The 25063-nt window shown below is 40.3% G+C and overlaps 1 protein-coding gene across 3 annotated transcripts in view; it reads right to left on the bottom strand.

Annotated features, from left to right (window-relative positions):
* The window catches only part of Hdac8 (histone deacetylase 8), a 226671-nt gene that overhangs the window by 12700 nt on the left and 188908 nt on the right, over positions 1–25063 (bottom strand). For 2 of the 3 annotated variants that reach the window (XM_040281895.2, XM_005339995.4), the window contains one exon: positions 14689–14794. The exons of the other annotated variant lie outside the window; for it this stretch is intronic. In XM_040281895.2, coding sequence (XP_040137829.1) covers positions 14689–14794 — 106 coding nt within the window. The remainder of the gene's footprint in view (positions 1–14688; positions 14795–25063) is intronic. 3 annotated transcript variants of the gene reach the window in all.

Consider the following 25063-nt stretch of genomic DNA (forward strand, 5'->3'; position numbering starts at 1 on the left):
ACATTTAATCACTTTGATGTTTTCATTTTATGGCCCGTCTCTAGGCACTTCAGCTGCATTGCTGCCAACGGGCAAGCAGGACTAATTTGCATGTCACAATAGACTTGAAATTCTAACTCAATTTAGAAATCTTTATGAAATCTCCCTCCAAAATATGCTTGGAGCTGCAAAGAGGCACAAGGATGTGGGCAAACCAAGAGCCTATAAAGATGCTTCCTTTTCTCAAAAGACTCCCAGCTCCTTGGTGGCCTGACCATGGCTTGGGGATGTCCTCGTCAAGGTATAGCAGAGGAGTTCATGAGATGCAAAAACATCTGTAGAGTTTCTTCTGGAACTCTGTGGTGAGAACCCTGTAGTAAGTAGCTTCCCCTTGGCAGCAAAGCCAGGGAATCTGGCCTGCTGATGCTGGAGTTAAATGACCATCAGCACTGCTGGGTTTGGCGGCTGAGCTCATACAGCACCTGAGTGAGTCTCTGTGAGTTAAAGGGACTCTGGGTACACTGAGAAAGTTGTCAACAGTTGGGACATTCCAGAACCCTGAATAAGTTACCTTATTTTCTCAAATAATTTCCAAAATAATAATTTTGCTCATGGATCATTTTAATGCTAAAAGCTGGAGGTAAATGAGGAATATTAATTGCTTTTGGAGTATTCTTTGGACAAACAAACAAATTCACTTAAATATATTAGAGTCCTCTACCTGCCCTTCCAAAATTCTTGGTCTGTTGTATACAATAATCAGCAACTCTACCAGGTAGAAGGAAAAATCTGTATTTCTTCTTCTAAGCTTTGGGCATGATCCTCAACTTCTCATGTGGAATCCTAGTTCCCCCACTCACTGGCATTGTGACCCTGGAGAAAGTAATTAGCTTTTCTAAACCTTGATTCTCTCATATATTAAATAATATTACATTGAAATAATTTTATCTACTTCAGAGACAGATTTGCTTCCTAAACTTCAATATTGTCAAAGAGTCTAACCATATTTACATATCACTTATGTAGAAACCTTTCTCATATGGAGTCATTTTTTTAATACTTAGCTTCATCTTAAGAAATAATACCAGTGAGGTCAAAGAGTTTGATGTGATAGTTATATTTTCTTTCTGATACATGTTAAAACATATATATTAGATATGCTAAATCCATTCCTACATTAGGGTTTTTGATGCTGTTTTCCCTTCATCTAGAATGTTCTTCACCTCAATTTTTGTAAAAATACTTTACTCATTTCCTTAAGTTCTATTCTCAAATGTTACTTCTTCAGAGAAAACTTTATTGACCACACTATCTAAAACAGTGTCCCCTTAATTAATCAGTAATCAACACCAAATATTTATTTGCTAATTGCTTGTCTGTTTCACTAGAATAAAAGCTCTATGATGGGCAAGTCTTTTATTTTTCCTCTGTAGTGCTGTATCACTAGTGCCTAGAACAGTTCCTGACACATATTAACACCAAATACATATTTCTTGAGTGAATGAAAGATTAAAATAGAAAATTAGCCTCTCAATAACCAGAGTCCCCTTCCACTACTTGGGAGCCTGAATTTCTACTTCTACCAAGCAGGAATGAGACACCAATTTTCTCTACCAGGGTATTAATGGTAGCTGAGTAAGGAGCCAAGACTTTTTATCATTTAAAAAAAATTAATATTTTTAGAATCTAGACTTAAAGAAAATCTCAGTGGCACTTGAGTGATAATGCATAATGTGCATATTTCACTGCTGTGCATATTTTGAGTTATGGTATATGCTTATTATTTCTGAGGGGCCCTTGAAAAACCCATTCTTAACACAAACATTATCAAAATACATATGAAACCTGAAATAAATGTTCAGATATGAAAGAACATTGTGTCTTTTTTTTCTGATTCATCTGGCAAACTCTTAAAAATTAAAAAAACTCTTTAAAGTGGGAACCTAGGGCTGGGGATGTGGCTCAAGTGGTAGCGCTCTCGCCTGGCATGCGTGCGACCCGGGTTCGATCCTCAGCACCACATACCAACAAAGATGTTGTGTCTGCCGAAAACTAAAAAATAAATATTAAAAATTCTTAAAAAAAATAAAGTGGGAACCTAGACTTTTACCCTCACCTGGAGGTAATGGGGTAGTGAACCCCTCCCATGACAGTATGATGTCAGAAGACTGCTGAAACAGAAGATTTAAATAAGATCTAGAGTTTCATAACATCATACCTAAAATGTTCAGGATACAATAGAGAATCGTTCATCATACCAAGAGCAGGAGGCTCTTAACTTCAATGAGAAAAAAAGAAAAACAAATCTTAAAATAATCAACAGATGATAACAGAGATGACAGATATTGGCAATATCTGAGTAGGAGTTTAAAGCAGCTACCATAAGAATACATCAATGAGCAATTACAAACATGCCCGAAACAAATGAAAAAAGAAAAAAAGGAAAAAAAGGAAGTGTTGGTAAAGAAACAGAAAGAAAAACTAAAACTAAGTTTTAGAACCAGAAACTAGAATATGTAAAGTAAAAAACAACACATAAGTCTAATAGCAGAATGGCAGTGGTGAAAGAAGAATTAGCCAACTGGAAGATAGAACAACAGAAATTGCTCAGTTTGAACAAATGACAGCAAATAAACTGAAGAACTCAGCAGAGACTCAGGGACCATGTGGGACCATGATAGAATATCTAACATTTACATCATTAAAGAGATCTGGCATTCACATCAAATCTGAGAGGAGGGAAGAAAGAGAGTGGGGCTAAAAAGTATTTTTTTTAAAAACTATGGCTAAATATTCCCCTAAATTGGCAAGAGACAGAACACCTACAGATTCAAGAACCTAATGGAATCCTAAACAGTATAAACCAAAAGAAATCCACACCAAGACATATCATAATTATATTTCCAAAAACTAAATGAAGAGAGAAAAATCTGGAAAGCAGCAAAAGAGAAGTCAAGCCTTACCTATAATTGATAATTCATTGATACTTCAAATGACAGTGGATTTCTCATAAAAGACAAATCAGAAGGAAGTGGTACAATATTTTTTCAAGTGCTAAAAGAAAAGAACTGTCAACTCAGAATTATGTATCAGAATTATATATCCAGTGAAAATATCCTTCAGGAATGAAGAGAAAATGACAGTTTCATAAGGGAAAGAAAACATTGAGAATTTGTTGCTAGCACACCTATCCTAAAAAAAGAATAAACAAACAAAGTTCTTGAAATGGAAAGGAAATGATAAAACAAAGCATCTTGGAACATTAGAGAGGAAGAAAGAACAATAGAAAAAATAAAAATATGGGTAGATATAATAGATTTCTCTTTTCCTCTTGAGCTTTCTAAATTATATTTGGTGGTTGAAGTAAAATTTATAACACTGATGTGCTTCCAAATGTATGTAGAGAAAATATTTAAGACAAGTAAATAAATGGGGGAGAAGAAAGGGACTTAAAAATAGATAAAGCCTCTACACTCACACTGGTAAAATGTTGACAACAGTAGATTATAAGAAGTTATATGTGTTCAATATATACCCAGAGCAACCAATAAAAACCAATACAAAGAGATATAATAAAAAATACTACAGATGAATCAAAATGGAATTTGAAAAAATGTACAAATCACCCATAGTAAAAAACAGGAGAAAACAGAGAAACAACAAAAAACAACAACAAAAATAGTAAAATAAAATGGGAGAGTCAAACCACAACAAAATTACATTGGATGTAAATGTTCCAAATGCAGCGATTAAAAAACAAAGACTGGGCTGGGGATGTGGCTCAAGCGGTAGCGCGCTCGCCTGGCGTGCGTGCGGCCCGGTTCGATCCTCAGCACCACATACAAACGAAGATGTTGTGTCCGCCGAGAACTAAGAAAAAATAAATAAATGTTAAAATTCTCTCTCTCTAAAAAAACAAACAAACAAACAAAAAACAAAGACTGGCAGTCGCTAAAAAATGGCCTAATTGTATGTTGCCTATAAAAAACTCACTTTGAATACAGTAAAGATAGATTAAAAGTAAAAGGATAGAATATGATATATTGCTATGTTGATTTCAGATAAAGTAGGCTTCACACCAAACCACATGGACAGTGTGGGACATTATATATCAGCAAAGGGGTCATTTTACCAAGATATAGCAATCTAAAATATAAATGCATTAAAAAACAGACTTTCAAAATATGTGAAGCAAAAATTGATAGAGCTGTATTGGGAAATAGATAAATTCAGAATTAGAGCTGGAGACTTCAACATCACTCTCTCAGCAACCAATTGAGTAACTAGACAGAAATTGACCAAGGATATAGAAGAACTTGACAATGCTATCAATCAACAGGATGTAACTGACTTTTATAGAACACTCTAAACAACAGCAGAATACACATTCTTTTCAAATACTCACAGGTCTACCAAGATAGATCACATCCTGGCCATAAAACAAGCTTCAACAAATAAAAAAAATGAAATTACATAGAAAGATTTTCTGACTAAAATGGAATCAATGTAGAAATTACAAACTCCTAAAAAAGAAATCTCCAGGCCCAGATGGTTTCACTGGAGAATTGTACTGAAGAAGAGAATTAACACCAATTCTATACTATCTCTTGCAAAAAATAGAAAAAAATATTTCCAAACTTATTTTATAGGGTAATTAGTGCCCTGATGGTAAATGATGATGATGACAGTATGAGAAAGAAAACTACTAATATTCATCATGAATATGGAAGCAAAAATCCTTAAGAAAAAAATATGTATCATGCCAAATTAGGATCTATGCCGGGTATACAGAGCTGATTAATTATTTGAAAATCAATCAATTTAATCCAACATATTAAAAGTTAGGCCTGGAGTTGTGGCTCAGTGGTAGAGTGCTTGCCTGGCACGCGTGAGGCCCTGGGTTTGATCCTCAGTGCCACATATAAATACAAAAAATAAAAGATCCATTGACAATTAAAAAATATATTAAAAAGTTAAAGAAAAATCATATATATTAATATATAGCATATATACTAATACCGATGCATATGTATAGTATATATATTATATATATCAGCATTAGTATATATACATTCATAGTGATATTAATATCAACTGAATCAGAAATAACACTTGACAAAATTTAAACACATTCATGATAAGACTCTTAGAAAACTAGGATTACAGATGAGGCACTCCTTTAAATTGATGGAGAAAATATAGAAAAACCTCTACAAAAACCTACAGCTAACATCATACTTAATGATGAAAAATGGAATGTTCTCTCTCTAAGTTCTGGAATGAGTTGAGGATGTTTGCTGTCACCACTCTTATGCAACATAGTACTGGAAGTCCTAGCTAGTACACTAAGGCAAGAAAAGTAAATAAAATATATATAGACCAGAAAAGATGAAACAAACCCGTCTTTATTTGTGTATGGATGGTCAATGTAGAAGATCTCATGGAATCTGCCAAACAATCCTTAGAACTAATAAATGAATTCAGCAAAGTCACAGGATATAATACCAAGTATGAAGGGCTGGGGTTACAGCTCAGTTGGTAGAGTGTTTGCCTAACATGCACAAGGTCCTGGGTTCAATCCCCAGCACCACACACACACACACACACACACACACACACACACACACACACAAAGATCAAAGATCAAGTATGAAAATTAGATGCATCTCCATATACTGACAATGAACACATGGTAAACCAAATTAAAAATATAATTCCAGGGGCTGGAATCGTGGCTCAGTGGTAGAGCATTTGCCAGCATATGCGAGGACCTGGGTTCGATCCTCAGCACCACATATAAGTAAATAAAATAAAGGCATGTGTCCAACTACAAATATATATAAAATTGCAGCCAGGGGTAGTGGTGCATGCCTGTAATCCCAGAAACTCAGGAGGCTGAGGCAGGAGAATTGTAAGTTCAAAACCAGCCTCAGCAACTTATCAAGGTTCTAAGTGTCTTAGTGAGACCATTTCAAAATAAAAATAAACAATTTTTAAAATAAGTCTGGGAATGTGGTTCAGTGGTTAAGTGCCCTGGGTTCAATTCCTGGTAATAATAATAATAATGATGAATAATAATAATAATCTATATCTCTATCTATCTATCTATCTATCTATCTATCTATCTATCTATCTATCTATCTATCTATGTATTTCTCCATTCATGATCATTCACAAAGAAAGAAAGGGAGGGAGGAAGGAAGGAAGGAAATAAGGAAGGAAAGCTGGCTTATATATAAAATCTGTTTAGGGTCTGTATGCTGAAAATTAAAAAGTGTTATTAGAAGGAAGTAAAAGAAAATCTAAAAATGGAGAGACATACTATATTCATGGATTGGGAGACTCAACACATATAGTAAAGATGTCAACTGTCTCCAAATTGATATATAAGCTTAATATAATTCCTTTACAAATAACATAAAGATTTTAAAAATATTTTTAGTTGTAGATAGACACAATACCTTTATTTTGTTTATTTATTTATTTTTTATGTGGTGCTGGAGCTTGAACCCAGTGCCTCATACATGCTAGGCAAGCCTTCTACCATTGAGCCACAACCCCAGCCCAAGATCTTTTGAGGAGATACAGACAAGATTATTCTAATGCTTATATGGAAAGTTAAAGGAACAAGTCTAGCTAAAATAATTTTGAGAAGAAAAAAGTAAGAAGAATCACTCTGTTTGATTTTAAGATTTATTATACAGCTATAGTAATCATGATTGTGGAGAATAGATACATAGATCAATGAAACAGAAGAGAAACCCTGGAGAGAGTGAAATAGTTGCCTTAGAGTAAAAGGGAATTTTGGAGAGGTAGGTGGTTCTGGGGAGACACCTGAATTTTCTGCCTTTCTGCCAGATAGAAGAGGTTTACATTGTGAGTCAAGGGATGATTTGCTTTTCAAGATAAATGGAAGCACCCTGGAATTTTTAGACGGACCTAGAAAGGAAGTAGCACCTGAGACATTAAATCACTTATCCTCTAGTCCATTATTGTTCTAGGTGCCTGCAGGTGTAGTGACCATTTATAAAAAACCAAGAATTGGGACATAGGTCTGACAAAAGATTATTGTCTTTTTCTTAAAAATCCCTTCCAAACATGGATTGATTTTTCCTGACTACAAAAGTAATACATGTACATGGTAGAAAATTTGAAGAATAGTTTATTTTAGCTAGACTTGTTCCTTCAACTTTCCATATTAAAAAAGAATAAAGAACAAATAAAATAACAGTCATGGTGGCAAAGAGACTTGGGAACTGAGACTTGGGAAACTGAGGCAGGAGAATCACAAGTTTGAGGCTCTAAGCAACTTAGTGAGACCCTGCCTCAAAATAAAAAGTAAAAATAAAGGTTGAGATGTGGTTTAGTAGTAAAGACTCTCTGGATTCAATTCACAGTATTATTAAAAAAAAGAAGAATTACCCATAATTCCAATCTTATATAACTACTATTAAACCACCTTGGTAAAGTTTCACTGAAAATAACTACTGTTAGAATTTCCTTCTAGTGTTTTTCTGTGCATATACATAAACGCATTCACTCACTCACACATACACATTATATATGTTTACAAAATTGAGAAGAGATGGTATTAAAACATTTTGTATCCTGGTTTTTTGATTAACATTATTATCGTGAGCATATTCTTATGTCATCAAATTATTTTTAAAATTTACATTTTAATTGGTTGTAACACATTTTTCCATATAGACATCCTATGTGGAATCAGTACCACACCTCAAATTCAGTATACCAAAACAGAAAACATTAAGCACGTTTCTGTAAAACCATGGCCCTCCCACAACAGCTTCCCATCCCAGTTAATATCCAATCTGGAAATCTTAAGAGTCATTTTTACTTCTTCCCTTCTCCTTGATCCTTTTAAAATGACACATCTCTAACTGCTGGGGATATGCTCTTCATAAAAGAGTCTCAGCTCGGGCTGGGGATGTGGCTCAAGCGGTAGCGCGCTTGCCTGGCATGCATGAGGCCCCGGGTTCGATCCTCAGCACCACATACAAACAAAGATGTTGTGTCCGCCAAATATTAAAAAATAAATATTAAAATTCTCACTCACTCTTTCTTTAAAAAAAAAAGAGTCTCAGCTCCTCCTCCTCACCTTACCACTCCTGTTCTTGCCTCTTCCCCTTGAACTATATATCCCAAATATCACTATATCAAATTTTGTTCTAATTCCAGAACCTACAATGGGTCTCACTTTACCATAAATGATATGGACTAAATCAGCCTGAAATTCAAGGGAACCTACAATCTGTCCCTATCCTTACCATTCTTCATTTCCCTTGCTTATGATTGTATCCTCACTCTGATCTATTCAAATCCTCTAAGTCTTCAGAAAGTTGTCTCCCTAAAGTCTTATTCCCCAGCTGGTTTTATATAGTATGAGCTCCAGCTAAAATATGATCTATTCAAGGGGGTTAATTTTGTCTTTTCATCCAGACTTCTCAGCTATTTATCAGCAGCAGGGACCATGTTTTCAACTTCTCTTATGGCTTTTATGGCATCAAGCCATAGAAGGGGGAGGAGGTTAAAAAATGTGTGTCAGCCAGGTGTAGTGATGCACACCTATAATCCCAGCTACTTGGGGGCTGAGGCAGGAGGATCATAAGTTAGGGTCCAGCTTTAGCAACTTAATGAGACTCTGTCACAAAAAGGGGAGCTGGGGATATTGTTTAGTGGTGGAGCACTTGCCTAGAATGTGCGAAGTCCTGACTTTCATCCCCAGCATTGCCTACCCAAGAGGTGATTGATTGAGCTGGGTTTAACGTGGAGATATCCTCATACCTCTTAAAATAAAGCTGGTTCAGAATTCATTTGGGGAGCCTGGGTAGGGAAGGAAATGTTTAATAGGGGTGATTGAAAAAAATCAAGTGAGAGATGTAGAATTGGCTTGACAGGTTAATGCTTCCAAGTGGAAGAAGAGCACCGGGCCTGGGTTCAAATCCCAAGTGCACTGCTTATTTGTTCCACGACTATGGGTGTCTTACACAAAGTCTTTGGGTACCAGTCTCCTATATCACAAGGAAATTTGAGGTTTAAATGAGATAATGTCCATCATAGGATGTTATTTTGTATGCTTTCAATAATGGTAGTTCTCATCTCATGAATTTAGGAAGAAATTTCAAATTTTCATAAATAACCTGCCAATAGTTTTCAAGGTTTAGTAAAAGCTTCTAAGTTACCATAACATCAGGGAACAGCATCGAGTTTTATTTTAGAACTTGTAAAAAATGTAGTATGATATTTTTATAGCTTATTTTTCTGTTTAACAGCAACAATGGAAAACCTTTCTATTTCTTATATTCTTTTTTGCGGGGTGGTGGTGCTGAGGATGAAACCTAGGACTTTGCACATGCCACCTAAGTGCACTACCACTAAGCTACACCCCAGCTTCCATTCATTATACCTTTTAGTGAAGCAGGAAGGAAAGGAAGTCTTCAATGGGGAATCCTGGGTACTTAATAGTCCTATAAAGGACCACAGGGAAATGGAGAATACAGAGAAGGCAGAGCTGAGGAAGGGAGGATAAGGCGTGGATGTCACAGAGACCTTCACCTGATGTCATGCAAATTGTTTCAAGTCATCCTCCATAATCCTGCTTCCAAGTCCTCCTAAGATGTCCTAAAGCAAATGGTCAATCTGCTTCTCGGGAAGAAAGGGAAGGTATGCGAAGAAGCCATGTTTCCATGGAGTAGAGTCCCCCGAGGCAGAAGCACTGCTTCAAGCTTGGGGCTTCAGCAGGCCTTGAACATGCCCAGACCTGAAGTCCCAAATGCTAGCCCCTAGAAGGATGTCAATCTCAGCCTTAAGGATACCTGAGGAGATGATGTCCTGAAGAGGGTTCTCTTGAAAACATTCCTCACAAGATGTGCAAGTCTCAGCTTGGGGCTGTGGAATAACAAATAGCAGACTGCGGCCGGGGCTATGGCACACTTCAGGCAGTAGGAGCGGGTGAGCTGGCCTTTTCAACCTTCTTTCCTCTTGTCCTTCCCTATTTAGCTCTAAACAAAGCTGGAAGCTTCAAATTACAATATAATGGGGGTGATGGAGACATGGCAGGATGGAGGGTTGGTGAGAGTTAAAAGGCCCGGGTCAGGGGCCAGAACTTAAAGGGTTGTTTATGGCAGCCTTCCTCCCATTTCCAGCGAGACAAGAGATTTCAGGTGCTTTGGATCAGTCACATGGAAGGAGCTGGGTGTGCATTGTGGGATGGCAGGGGTTTACTAGGGGTGACTGGAAAAAGTAGTCAGGGGATGGTGAGTTGATTTGAAGGTAATGCTGCCAAGGAGAGGAGGGTCACCAGAAAGGCCAAACAATTTGACTCCAGAGCTCCCATTCAGACAGAACTGGGTTCAAATGTCTGTTCTACTGCTTGTTAGCAGTGGAAGGGCACACTAGAGGCCCTTCATAATTACTTGCTGAATGAATAGAGCCCTTGGCCAAATCATTTGTCCTCTCTGAGCCTCAGTTCCTCATCTGGAAAACAAATAGTGACTATTATTCGTATTATTTCATCTGTGATCTCTCTCCCCATGTCTGTATCAGTTTGTGGGTCCATCTCCCCAACTTTGCAAAATATCGAGGCTGCCAAATCAAGAAACCTCCTTACTAAGGGTTGGAAAAGATAGATTGTGCTCAAAGCCTTGCTTTTCCCCCTCCTGTTCTCCCCCACTTTCTCTCCAGATCCCATTTGTTTCTCTTTCAATCCCAGGCAAACTTTGGGGTATAGTTCTGGGAACACAGAGCAAGTGTTGAAACCTCCAGTTACAACTCCAACACTCCATCACATACTTACAAATACACAATGCACCCTCCCCGCCCCCCCTCCCCAGAGGGTTGGTTTGAGCTGCAACATGAAGCTCTGAGCCCCCGATGGGCCCCTACTTGATTCAAATGTCAGTGGTACATTTGAATGTACTAGAAAACCTCCTACCTCTACCCCCATTTCCCCATGCAGAGCTAGCCAGGCTTGCAGAGCTGGTCCCCTCTGGGGACTGATCACATCAGTACTGTTCCAGCTCTGGAAGGTTCACTGTGAGCTAATTTCTCTGGAGTATGTTAACCAGAGGAAAGGCAAACAACTCTGAGCATGTGAAGATGGTGTGAGAAGGATGATTCTACAGTAGTAGTCATGAGCTGGGATAGCTCATTGGCACGAGAAGAGCAATTTGCAAGAGCAAAACAGAGCTTTTCTCTGTATAAAACAAACAGTTTGAATGGACTCTCCATGGTTTTATTTTATTTATTTATTTATTTTTTTGGGTATTTTCCCCTTTTGGAAAGACTAATGGGCAGAAAGAGTGGAATAAGATGAGGTCAAAATTTCCCTGTATCTTTAATCATTCTGCAGTATGTGGAATGCATCTCTGTACGATGATCCTTCTTGGGTTTGATTTCCAATAGGCTAAAATCTCATCTTTTGTGCTTCTGAGGGATGTGGTGAGAAAAGGAAAAAAACCCAAGCTCAAAGGATGATCAAATTCAACTAGACCTGCTGGCTAAACTCCCTTGCACAGTGGAGCTGAATCAATTTACTCCCTCACTGCCATCTCACCTCCCCAAACCAACCCCTGCCTCCCCACCTGGCTCTGTTTTTTTTTTTTTTTTAGTCCAGGGGAAGTGGGGGGAGGGGAGGCACAGAAATGGCCACTTCTCTGAGGTTTTTACATGCAAGAGCAAATGACAGTCTTGGAGACAGGTTCAGGAAAATCTTTCAGAATGCAGAAAATTCAGCAGCCTTTCCACACTGACCATTGTCATGGCAACGCACTATCTGATGGCAGCATGCGTCACCAGGCTGAGGGGCACAGTATCAGTATAGCAGGTTAGCCTGGCCATTTTTAGCAACATTAAACTTCTTTCTAGCCTAATTTCTTCTAGGTTGAGATGATTGTCTTTTTGGTTCTGGACTTGGTGATCTGCTAATTCTCATGGCTAGAGCACAAGACTGTTTGTTAATGTGAAAGGGATGGCTAAATGGAAGAGCTCAACATTCCTAGTAGTCTACAGCCACTCTACTCACTGTCTACCCCCCCTCCTCCTCACCCACTCTTAGCCACTTTGCTTTTCTCCTCCGGATCAATTCTTTCCCACACACAGCATTATCTCCCCCCCTCCAACATGTGACTCATCTACCAATCCCTGTACTCTCAACATATTCTTTTCATTTATTTTCTATGCTCTCATTGTAATGCACAGTATGCTAGAATCTCAGAGTTGGAAGAAACCTTAACAATAATTTAGTCCAATCACTTTCCTCCAAGACAGGAATCCCTCTGCAGTATGTCAGACAAGTGACTGTCTAGCCTCTATTTGTATATTTCTAGTGACAGAGACTTCCTCCTGTTCCACTTTGGACAGCTTTGATTGTTAGAAAATGATTCCTTCCATTGAAAAAAAAAAACTCTTTTTAATAATATCTGCCCGTAGTCCAGCTCTGTGCCCTGTGGCCACATAAACCCTGTCTATGTCCTCTGCTCTGTGATAGCCTTTCAGAGATATGAAACAAAGATCACGTCCCTCTGAGGCTTCTCTTGTCCAGAAAGCCCCAGCTCCTCTAACCAGACCTCTTGGAGCCCGGGCTCCAGTCTTCTCCCCAGCCTGACTGACCTCTTGGAACATGCTCCTATTTGTCTAGGGCCCTTTTAAAGTGAGGTCGATACTGCATCAGCATCTCTGGAGGCCACCTTGCCCTGGTGACTCATGCTGAGCTCTGTGTCAACTAAAATCCCTAACTCTCTTACAGATAAAATGCTGCTAAGGCTTATACTCTCGTTTTATATGTGTCCAGTTGCTTTTGAGGACCCTGTTCCTGGACCACACGTTTCTTTTCAGTTTAAATTCATCATGTAGTAATAGGAATATTGTTTTAACTTGTTAGGACCCTTAAAAAAATCTTGACTTCCATGTAACTTCCATATTCTCTAGGATCCTTTTATTCATGAACCCTCATCCTAGCCTTTTATCTCAATTCTCATTTACTACTCTTTTAAGTCTCTTACCTTTCCTAGTTCTCTTCCCTTTGCATTACCTTCCTTATGTCTTCTCTCACTTGTAATTTTCATTTCCTCAATTGCAAGATGTCACCACTCTCTAGGGCTATGTGCTTGGGGATGTGTGTAGGAAACAAGGGCATATACATATCTGCATAAATGGAGGTGTGAGCAAGGAGCTGCAGAGGCTTGTATAGTTTCTCTGTTTCTATTACTCTGTGTTCGACCAGGATTTAGAGGCCAGGTGGAGAAAAATGTCAAGGTTGAAGGAAGAGGGGTAAGAGAAATTGGTTGAGAATCAGTCCAAGGGAAACAGGAAATATCTTCTGAGTCTGAGAAGAGCCGGGGAAACCTGGGTTGGATCGTTAGTGTTCATCAGAGTTGCAGCACAGTGAGAACGACTCAAGAAGGGACAGTGATGGAAGAGTTTTGAAGGCCTTATATATTGGATGAGGGAGGAGGATTTGGTTTGGAAGTGAGGACTTGTGGCATCAGTATCCATTTGAGAGAGCAGAGGGGAGGTGGCTTGAGACGGGAGGTAGGAGAAAGCTGAGGACTATAGGACATTAGAAGGGGCATTAAGCAATTCTGAGTATAACCATGAGTCTATGACTTATTAGCTTAGAAAATTTTCTCTGGCCAAAGGAGACCAGGACATGGAACCCTTGCCTATAGACTTTCATGTCATCATAGATGCAGCTCTGTGAGTGTATGTGGGCCTTAATAGAACCCCCAGTGAAGACCTTCAGAACACAGCATGTTCCCTCATACTAACTCCAGCATTGGATAGGCCTCCCTTTCACATTGGATTATATTCGAAAGAGAGAGTAAAAACTAGGAAAACTGGTGTTATCTTGGCCATTTTATGAATAAACATGGGAAATTCATTCTTAGGAATGGGCAACCTTTGGCTTCTTAACTCTGAAAATAATTAGGATACAAAAAATATACATATGCACATACAAAACCAATTAAACAGGAAAATGGCTGCCCCATATTTAAAATGAATGGAGCAGCTGGGGGTAGAAGGGGGCTCTACTGGAGAGCTGAGGCAGTGACCCCAAATAGCTAGTGAACAGTGATCAGGAAGGCAATGACCTGATGACTGTCATTACCCTTCTATCCAGCAGCCAGAATGACTGCAGGGCAGCCTCAGGGGAGGGAAAAAGGAAAGAGGAGAAGCTCTATCTCCAATACTCAGGGTGAAACTGGGGAACCCACTCTCAGAGCATCAAAATCCCTGAATACTCATTGGAATTCCACAGTCTCTGAAGACTTTGCTGGACCAAGAAACCATCCATGCTGGGAGAGAATGTCTGCCAGCTCCTTTTCAACCTGACCCCTTCAAGTCTAAATTGACTTGAACTTCCCTCATCTTCAAGAGGGTTGCACTGTTGGCTTTTTGAAAGGAACAGGGTCTCTGGGCATACTTGAGAACTGATTTTCCCTTGGATGTGCTTGGAGCTGAACCTTTTGTCCTTCTGAAGGTGACGTTAGTCAGCCAAATGACAATCCCAACCAGAGTGGCCAGTGTAGAATTCTGACTGCAATCTGTTAGGCTCCAAAGAGGTTTCCTTTCCAAGCCAGTGAAATGACTAGCCACCAAAAGACAAATGGTATTCAAGAAAGCCCCCACCAATGAGCTACCACAAACTGGGTGGAATACAGAATGCAGGACTTGAGGGGTGGTGCTCACCTTTGATGTAGTTGAGGATTTGCTGGATTCGGTGGGGCTCATTGCGGTCTGGCCGGCAGCTTGGCGTGATTTCCAGCACATAATCAGGACCATATGCTGTGAAAAACTGTAAGGAAAAGGGAAAGGCCAAAAAACAAACTAAACCACATAAAACCTCCAAACCAAGCCACATACAAACAGGACAATCAAAAGAAACTCACCACTACCAACAAGGCCAGGGAGGCCTCACTGGGTAGAGCAGGAGGATGCAACCTCCCCGTCCTTCTAGGCACAGTTCAAATGTTACCTCTTTCACAAAGCTGTCCCTTATTCTCCACCAAACCCTGTGCCTCTGTTGGTAGCTCTCTTATGACTCTTGTTAAAATAGACAGTTCTGGCCTCCATATCATAGGCAGGTCCCTGTGCCAGCTGTAGTGGGACTACAAAGATGAATGAGGCTTCCTCTGTGGTGCTCTAGGTGTTCACTAGCACATTCTGCATTGAATAAAGAGTTTTCAATACTGATTGGATCTCCTACTTCCCCACTGGATCATCAGCTCCCTGAAGGCAGGCAGCCTCTGTGTTTAATTCATCTTTTGGACTCCATAGCTCATGGTGGCTTCCTAAATAGCTTTGGTTGTCTTGAATTTCCTGCCCCAGGAATGCCAAACAAGTCTAGTTTCTCTATTTCAGTTTTTCTTTCTCTGTAGTAGAGTTTATTTGTTTTTAAATTCAGGGAATCAAAATAAAGGTTTGTGGATTCTATTTCTAGCTCACTAGATGACTCCTTGTGACCTCTGGTAAGTCACAGTATCTGATTCAGCTTCTCTGTTAGGGTCCACTTAGGGAAAAACACTTTATGACAAAGAGAATCATTCAATTGGGATAAGTCTCTGAATGGGAAATATGCAAAGCTACTATTTCTGTTTAGTTTTTAACAGAAATAGTATTTGTGCATACTCTCTGGAGAGAGAGCATATGGTCCTTAACATTATGTGCTTTCAATAGTGATATTGTTAGGTGGTAAGCAAATTCCATAAAAAAGTGGTACAGCAGGCATGAAAATAGAGATGTTGATACATGTCAAGACTTTGATGCCATTCAAAGAGCTTCTTAGAAGTAATCCATGGTTATTGCCATTGCCACCAAATTATCTGTTTTAAGAGTCTGGATGTACATCTGGCACCGTGGGAGATGTTGTGGAACAATCTCTAGGGATTCTAACAGTGTCTTTGTGGAATCCATGGCAGTAATTTCATGGGGGAAATGGCTTTTTCACATCCATGTCAGAAAATTCTACACATTTAATTTAAAGGAAAATTCCCAGGACTGTGCCACTGCTTCTAATGTCATTTGCTTGCACACATGTTGTGTGTGTGTGTGTGTGTGTGTGTGTTTGTGTGTGTACTGATGTAGAAGAGGAGAAGGGCTTAGGTCATTACTGATGGAGTTATTACTCTCTGATGCCTGATACCCCAGGTTCTGGAGATAGAAGAGTCCTTGAGTAGAGATCATCTTTACCCAAGCCTATATATGGAACAGATAAGAGGGGTTACCTGGGGGACACATCCAGAAACTAACCCCCACTATGATGGCTGAAGAAACTTGAGAGGCTTGTATTTTTAGCTAAGGAGGGCCCCTTGGTCCAAGCCTGAGGACCTTGTAGGCTTGGCTCTGGAAGAAAAGGCTTCAAACAGGTGTGGCATCTTCTTCTTAGGCGGCCTCTTTTCCAGAGAGTGTCAAGTGGTATACTCATCTCATGGGTATGGAAAGACAGGCTTAGAGAGCACAAGAGAAGAAAGGCAGCTGCAATGAAGCATCTCCTTTGGGAGACCCAAACCTCTGGCATCAAAGTGCTATAAAAGTCAGAGGCAGGGTGCCTAGCTGAGGTATAGGAGGAGAGAATGTTCTGTCTCCACATGCAGAGATGACACTGCTGATCTTTGGTCAGCAAGGCATATCGTGAGTTGTTTCCTCAGGGCTGAGGGTTTGGAACAGCATGTCCTCACTTGTGAGTGCCTACCTACTATGTGGTTACCCATACTCTTCTACATTAGTCCTCTCTGACCGAGAGCACACTGTTGCTAACCACAAGTCAGCTGGGGCCAGAAGTGACTGCCACGAGACAGAACTCAGCTCTACTAGGATTAAGCCTCTTGTCCTGTCTTCATTTGCACCTGGCTTTAACTAACTGAGCCACACAGTGGGCAAAGTCATAAATAACCCATTCTTTACAGAAGCAGACTGGCTACAAGTAACAGGCAAATCTGGGTTCCTAAACTTCTCCCTGAATTTGCCAATCAAATATTATCCTCAGGTCTTGCTTATTTGCACTATTTTTGGGCTAGGAGACTCATTCGGTTTTTAAAAAAAAGCCCTGTGTTGAGAGTTCCATATGGCAGCAGGCTGGCCTGAGTCTTGGGAGGCTCTGCCTGAGGTCAAGGGAAGAAATAGACACCAGGAAGTCATAAACTGTATCAAAAAGCAAAGCTGGTACCATGTTCCCTCTCTCCGGCTCTGTCATAGAATTTCTCTATGTGTGTGTGTTAGGTTATATTTTTATTTCTGTACTTGTTAGATCTTCCTTACTGGACTATGAACTCTGCAAAGGCAAACAATTCTGTTACATTCTCTATGCCTACCCTGTAGAGTCACTCAAGTTATCACAGGTTTTCCTTAAATATTTGTTGAATTTAATTAATTCACCAAGGGCTGAGCTAGCTGTTCAGTCAATTGTGTGGAATAATTCAGAGTCAACTGATAGCATGAACAACTTTTCTAGACTTTGGAAGCAGCACGATAAGATGGAAAGAGCACTGGCTTTGGGGTCAGGGAGAGCTGGAATTTGGTGCCTGGATTTAGCTATGTGCCTCAGGTAAGCTTGTTAATCTCTATTTCATCATTTCCACCAGAGGAATGATAAATGCTGGCCTGGTTGGGCTGTTAAGCACCAATGAGATAATATCTACCAAGGGATAAACTCAGGGCCCCATGATATAGAGGACTTCGATAAATGTGAATTCCCTTCTCCCCAGGCAAGAGGTCCTTGCCTAACCATGTCTCATCCATACCCTGAGGAATGCTGGGTGAAGTGCTCCAGGCTGAGATGTAGAAAGAAGAGCCTGTTCCTCCTGCCAGACCAAGCCTAGTGGCCCCAGTGTTCCTCCCCACTTGCTTAAGTCATTATCTCAGCCTAGGGCATGTGGAGGAATTGATTTCTCTCATAGTTTCTGGTCTGATGGTCCTGCCACTTGTTAGTTACTGGTGAGGTAGAGAGGAAATATGATCACAGAAGGCAAAAGAGATGTTGGGGTGGAGGGATTTGGCCAGCACTAGAAATAGCTTGAGGCCCCACCCTGAAAGTGTCCTCCAGCCCCAGAGAGGAAAGGAAATGGGCATGCAGCGATCCCATTCTCAGACAGGTGGAGCAGGGGATGAAAGAGGCCGGCCGACCTTCAAGGGAAAACACTGGCTTTGATCTCAGTAAAGGAAGGAGGGAAGTGCTAACCCCTCTCCACCTCTTCCCCCGTTTCCCTCAGCACTCCTTTGCTTTCTGGGTTTGAATTTAAAATTTTTGAGGGGTGCATAGTAGTGGAAAAAGGGCCAAAGAAAGTATGAGTTAGGGCAGAGGAATGGAAGTTGAAGGTAATGGCTACTTTAGGGTAGTTGGTCTCTTCTTGACTCAAGTCAATGAATAAAGGAATATAAATAGCTCAGATCTAGTTTAGTTCAGTCCAACTTAATGCTTCCTTCTTGCTCAATCTTTCCAGCTCTTGTTCACACAATGTAAACAGCACACAATTAGACATTTGGTCAAAAAGATATCAGAACAAGGTTTAAAGTTGTTATTTCTCCATAATCCTGTTTGGTCACAATAAAACAAGCCACAAACTTGAATCAGCCAATTCTTTTATCCCTCCCTCAACATTTAGTAAGTACATACTATGTGCCAGACTAGGTAGTCTTTGGGGTACAAAGACAATAAGGAACGCTTAATAGGAGGGATTATTACAGAGCAGTATGGTGAGTGGTATCATAATAATAACACTAAATAAAATAATGACAACTAACTTTTATTATAGGCTTATTATATGTCAGATACCTAAAGTGTCTAAGCATATTTTATGAATTGACTAACTTAATTCTTAAAACCAACCTATATGGTGGGTACTATTATGATTTTCATTTTAAGATGAGGATTTGAAGCATAGGAAACTTGATAGAAGTTGCACAGTTAGGATTTGCAAAGTTGGGATTTGAACTGAGGTCATTCCAGAGCACTAGCTATTCAGAACCTATAAACTACCCCAGAGGAAGTGACTCTGGAGTAGGGTCTGGCCAAAGGAGTAGGGAATAAGAGGAAGGTTTTCCAGAGGAAGGTTTTCCAGAACAGCACATAATTAGCTATCATTAGATGTGGCTAGCGGGTAGAGACCAAGGAGAATCAGGACACGAAGCTGGAGGGGTAAATAAGAATTTCACCGCAAGCCCTACTAAGGCATTTTCCCTCATTGCAGATTAGTAGCTCCATGAGGGCAGAACATTGTTTTGAACCCTGCTATATTGCCAGTTCCCACAAAAATGCTTGTCCTTAGTAGGTGGTAAATAAATATTTGTGGGATAATGTGTAGAAGTTTGGTGGTGATATATGAAGGTTTTCTTTTTCTTTTCTTTATCTTTTTTTTCTTTTTGCAGTGCTGGGGATAGAACTTTGGGCCTCACTCATATTAGGCAAGTGTTCTACCACCGAGCTCCAGCCTCAGCCTAGGAAGCTTTTAAATGAGGGATTGAACAGGTCAGCTGTGCTTTTGAGAGGGCGCACTGGCCTCCTTGTGGAAACTGTATAGGAATTAAAGCAGAGGAATGTGAATAGGGACACCAGTTAAAAGGCTGGTGCTATAGCCCTGAGGGGTGGTCATAGAGCTGGAATAGGGGCAGTTGTGGGAAGAACCAAGAAAGAAAAACTTCAAAGACAGCATCGATAGAACTAAACAGTAAATTGCACGTAGGGAATGAGGAAGAGGAGAGAGTACTGTGTGGGGTAAGGGATGAGGGCATAGGAGAGGGTCTGGGGTAGAGTGCATGTTTGCGAGTAGAGAGAATTGGAAGTATGCTGAGGGTCAGGACCCTAAAAACATAGTGATCTGTGTGAGAGAGCAGGCCCAGTTTAGGAGAGAGTTTGGGTCTACTACAGGATATGACAATGTTGTGGCATAAATTTAAGGAATCAGATGAGATTGCCATGGCTGGCTAGGTTGGGGTCCTATTTCAGAGAGAAGAGTAGTCAAGGAAAGAATTATGGGAAACAGTAACACTTCAGAGGTGGGCAGAGGGAGCAGAAACAGTTCTGGACAATTTGAAATCTCACAGAAATGTTAAATAAGAGGAGGGCTGCCAGGTGCAGTGGCTCACGCCTGTAATCCTAGCAACTTGAAAGACTGAGGCAGGAGGATTGCAAGTTCAATGCCAGCCTCAGCAAATTAGTGAGACCCTGTCTCAAACAAAAAAATTAAAAGGGCTGGGGATGTAGCTCAGTGGTCAAGCAGCCCTGGGTTCAATTCCCAGTATGAGGGATTGGTCCATGAGAAGGAGACCTTGGCTGAATCAAAATGAGTGGAAGAGAGGGCTGGATAGAGAGGGCTGGATAACGAGCCAAGGAATTGGACAAGAAAGAGGTAGACGTGAGAATGATGATGACAATACATCCTTTTTTCCCTAAAGGAGTTTGATATAGGTGTGGGGCTAGAGTAGGTGGGTGGTTTAAGATGGGAGGTCCTTGAGTGAATTTACAGACTATGGGGAAAGAGCCCATAGAATGGAGTCAGGGGCAGCCTGGGAGAGATTTAGAGTTAGTTAGGTCTATCTTTCTGGGATACTAGATAGAGATTTGCAAGAGAAGAAGACTGTTTTATTCAACTTTATATTACCCAGAGGTCCTAGCATAAAGCCTGGAAATAATAGGTGCCTAGTTCATATTTGTTAAATGAATGAAACGAAGTGTGATTGGGGTTACAGAGAGTTTCACATTCAATAAGGAGAATTAGGGCACTGAAGGATGGGGTGATTGCAGACAGACATGGAGCGGGTGTGTGTGGTGGTGGTGGGAAGTAGATAAAGAAGGCAAGAGAATTTGGGATTCATTTGGGGACCCGTGAGTACTGTAAGTTGGTTAAAGGAGAGTTTGAGAAGCCTTGACTCTCAGGTTGAAGAGACAGGACTTGATGTGACAAGCACCAGGACAGGGTCAGAACAGGAGCTGTTGCCCTTATGAGAACTAGGATTAGCACAGAAAGGCCGGGTGGCCAGTGTGGATGTGAAAACAATGGCCTAAGGGAAAGGGAACAAGTGTTTGAACCAGTGTGATTGCAGTGGGGATGGAATGGACAGAATGATATTGTGGAGGTAAATGCAATAGGACTTGGCAGTAGGCTTGGTTGGCTGTAGAGGAAAAGAGGGAGCTGCGAGAAGTTGAAGTCGACTCCTGATTTGGAGTGTGGGTGAGTGGGAGAATCTTAGTGCCACTGACAGAAACTGAGGTAAATTCGCAGGAACAGCAAATCTAGCCAAGGGAAGATGGTGAGCTTGGCTCCAATTAGGTTTGATATGATAGTAGGGCATCTGGGTGATGATGTCTAGCAGGTAACATTGTGGAAGGTATGTGGAATAAGAGGAGGTGTGTGGAAGGGAGGTCATGGCAAGGAACCAAGGTGCAAAACTGGTCTACGTTTAAAAGGTAGTCGGGGACAAAAAGATCCATTGAACAGAAGGAAAAAGAGCAAGCAGAGAGGGTTAGGATTGTGACGCAGTGGTAGAGCGTTCGCCTTGCACTGGCGGGACCTGGGTTCGATCCTCAACACCATGTAAAAATAAAGGCATTGTGTTGTGTCCATCTACACCTAAAAAATAAATAAATAAATATTTTTAAAAATAGCAAGCAGAGAGGAAGAAAGAGAAGAGTGAAGTGAAATCTCCTGGAACCTCAGTGATGAGAAGCAGAATAAGATACTTAAAGGGCTACATCTGCCATGCTGGCAATATGCCCCCCATGGCTAAAGCAGCCTCCCTGGCTCACAGTCAGTGGGGACACAATGATACTGCTTCTGTTCGGCCCCCTCTTTTTCACATATGCTAGGCAAGTGCTCTACCACAGTGCTACATCTTCAGCCCCTTTTATTTTATTTTTTTTAAATTTTGAAATAGTCTTACTAAGTTGCCCAGGTTGGCCTTGAACCTGGGATCCTCCTGCCTCAGCCCCCTGAGTTGCTAGGAGTACAGGTGTGCACCACTGTGTTTAGTCAGCCTTCTTTCTATAATACTTTAAGAGGCTCTCAAACTTTTAAATGCTAACCCAGTCTACCTTTTCCTAAAAGTTATACTCAATTCTATCAGCACAAGTGCCAGGTTAGTGACAATCTCTGTAATAGACCCCTGAAGCTTTCCTCTGTCTTCAGTTGGCGACATTGTGCCTGTGACAATAATGTGGGCTCTGGTCAGGAACAGCATTTCTTGTCCTGAATCACCCTGTGAACAGAACTCATCAGAGCCAGAATAGCACAATACCAGCACTTTAAACCATAACATGGTCTTGTATGACACTTTTCAACCTTTCCTATATCACCAATTTCTCCATCAAAGAACCTGGGTCCAACCATGATGGGAACAAGAAAAGCTCTCTTTTTCCCAGAAAAACATTTCTGTTTATAGGAAATTCGGTCATTACATATGTCATTGATGGTACATTTTAAGGACATAAAATTGCAGTGTATTATTGGGAGTAAATTTTATTGCCATGGCTTTACAACACAAACAAACAAAAATAATAACTCCATTAGTTGTTGGATTGAACTGGCAGGAAGCAGCACATCAAAGGCCACTGCTAGCAGGCAGGGGCTGGGGGGGATAGGAACATCCGGCATATGACCAAGAGGTCTGGGAGATATGGGTTATTGGAGATAAGATGTTACATGTGGAAGTGACATGAAGGTGGAAGAAAAACTGAATTCTTAGTTGCTGGAATGGAAACCTGGTGTCTTGTCTAGATCCAACCTATATTCTACTTGTGGAACTCATCTTGCCTCTTGATCATAGAGTCAGTACTTAGGAACTGTTTGATGTTAATGACTTATACACCAGAGCATAGATGTGCCAAGAACTGTTTGCTTGGATGAATGAGTAAAAGAATAGTCTATGGAAATATTTTTATTATTTAGATTTTCTTTTTGGTACTGTGGACTAAACTCAGGGCCTTGTGCATGCAAAGCACGTACTCTACCATTGAGCTATACCATCAGCCCTCATTCAGGTGTTTTACTAGCATTTTAACCACCAGTAATGAGACAAAAGCTTATTAGGTAAAATAATCAGGTAAATCTGTGAAATATTATCTTACTTGAAGACCAATTACATTTCAGCAAAGAATATGCCCAATACTAACAAGTCTTATTTTGTTAGCTAAAGTACTTAGAATCTTTGCGAACCTATATGTACAGTCCTTTTGCAGATATAACCTAATAAGTAAGGTTTCTGTTAATCCACAGCAATGTGTGTTTGTGTGTATATATGCATGAATGTGAATTATATTGTGTGCTGAGCATCATTCTAGCTGAGTACAAAAAAGTATAAGGTCTGGTGACTGCTTTCAAAGAGATGAAAATCTAAAAAAAGAGAGAAGGATATAAATACAGGAAAGGTGAGGAAGAAATTTAAGCTAAACTGTGTGGTATTGGTTGCAGTACAATAAAATGCTCTCATATGTGTGGGGCACTTGTCTAAGCTTATAATGCTAATACTATATAACATAGTAATAGTTGTGAACTTGAACCCATGGCTTCAGACTTTCAGCCCAGTAGGTTTTTCCACTATATCATGAAGTAATTAGCACAGAAGTTGAAGACTGAGATTTCTGGAGTCACATGGGATGAGCCCCAAATCCTTTCTCTACCATTTATTAGCCGTGTGACCTTAGGCAAATTACTTAACTATTCTGTGCCTTGGTTTTATTTGTAAAATGTAGAAAATAATAGAAGCTACACTATAGGATTGTTATGACAATAAATGAGTTAATTCTTGTAAAACACTTAGAACAGTGGATGACTCATAGTAAATGCTCAGTAAATGGTGTTATTAAACGCTAGATATTATCATTCCTCTTCCTTATTAGCTTTATTAACCATACAAAAAAAACCCCCAGAATTTTGAATGTAACAAACAGTGGTAAAATTGGATTTCTTTACAAATGTTCAATCAGACTGAATAAGGGGTGAATTTTGAAGAGCTTCTCCTGTCTCCAAAATCCTTGAAGCCAGAAAGAGTGGCAGAGATAAAGAAGAGAAGGATTCCAAGGGAAAGTGACAAAGAAAAATGGAAGAGAGGAAGTGGGAACAAGAAACTGGAAATGCTGGGGAAGAGAGACAGGGGACAAAGATAATAGAAGGGAGGAAAAGACAAAAATGGGACAGGGACTAGATGAAGGGGCAAAGAAGGAGATATAGAGGAGGAGGCAGGAGAGACAAGGCCACAATGGTGGCCACCACACTAGGGGTCTCTCTTCAGGATAAGACTTTCCTTCAGGGTGTGGTTTCAGGGGTTTTGGGCAAGAACCCTAGCCAAGACTAATACCTTCCCCACATCACTGCTGATCCTCAAATTTCCACTATTAGAGAGAATTCCCCCTTCATAAATATGTGCAGGGCCAACTCTGGTTACACCATATGTCTCTGTTAATCAAATGAGTATTTTGGAAACAAGCCTACACACGAAGCTTTTTTACATCAAATTTTCCTTCAGTAGAGGGTGGAGATGGAAGAAAGGAGAGTACAGGGATATTGCTTTACCTGGCTTGTTGCTGGACAAGTACTAAGATGACTTTGAAAGTTGATTCTACTGGAGGTTAAATAAGTTGGTTTGATCTTTATACTACACCAGGCAATGGCGTTCTCTCCATCCTTTTGCTGTTGAATTTCTTAAAATCTCTCTTTTCTTCAGAACCACTTGACTTTTTCATTCCTCAGTCACTTCAACCCACTGTAGTCTGGCTTCTTCTACACACCTCCTTCGAACTTTTTATTTTTTTTAAGAAAGGGAATGGCAAGAAGATCACTGATCAGTTTGTTGGCAACTCTCCATGATTGCTAGTAGCTGCTTGGAGTAGTATTAAGGAGGATTCTAAGGCTGGGTCTAGGTTTGGCAGAAAAATATACCATGATCAATTAATAATGTATCCATGGGAGTACATGGAAGGTGGTGTGGGAGCTGGAGTCATATCTGCTATTTCTGCATTAGGAGACCAAGAGTGACTTCCTAATTGCCCAACCTGATACCTTCTTTTCAGTTATTACTCATCCTATTTAATCTCCCTTCAGCACCTGTCATCAACCACCTGCTTCTTTCTGATACT

The sequence above is a fragment of the Ictidomys tridecemlineatus genome, chromosome X, assembly GCF_052094955.1.
Source record: "Ictidomys tridecemlineatus isolate mIctTri1 chromosome X, mIctTri1.hap1, whole genome shotgun sequence".
In the NCBI taxonomy this organism is placed as follows: Eukaryota; Metazoa; Chordata; class Mammalia; order Rodentia; family Sciuridae; genus Ictidomys; species Ictidomys tridecemlineatus.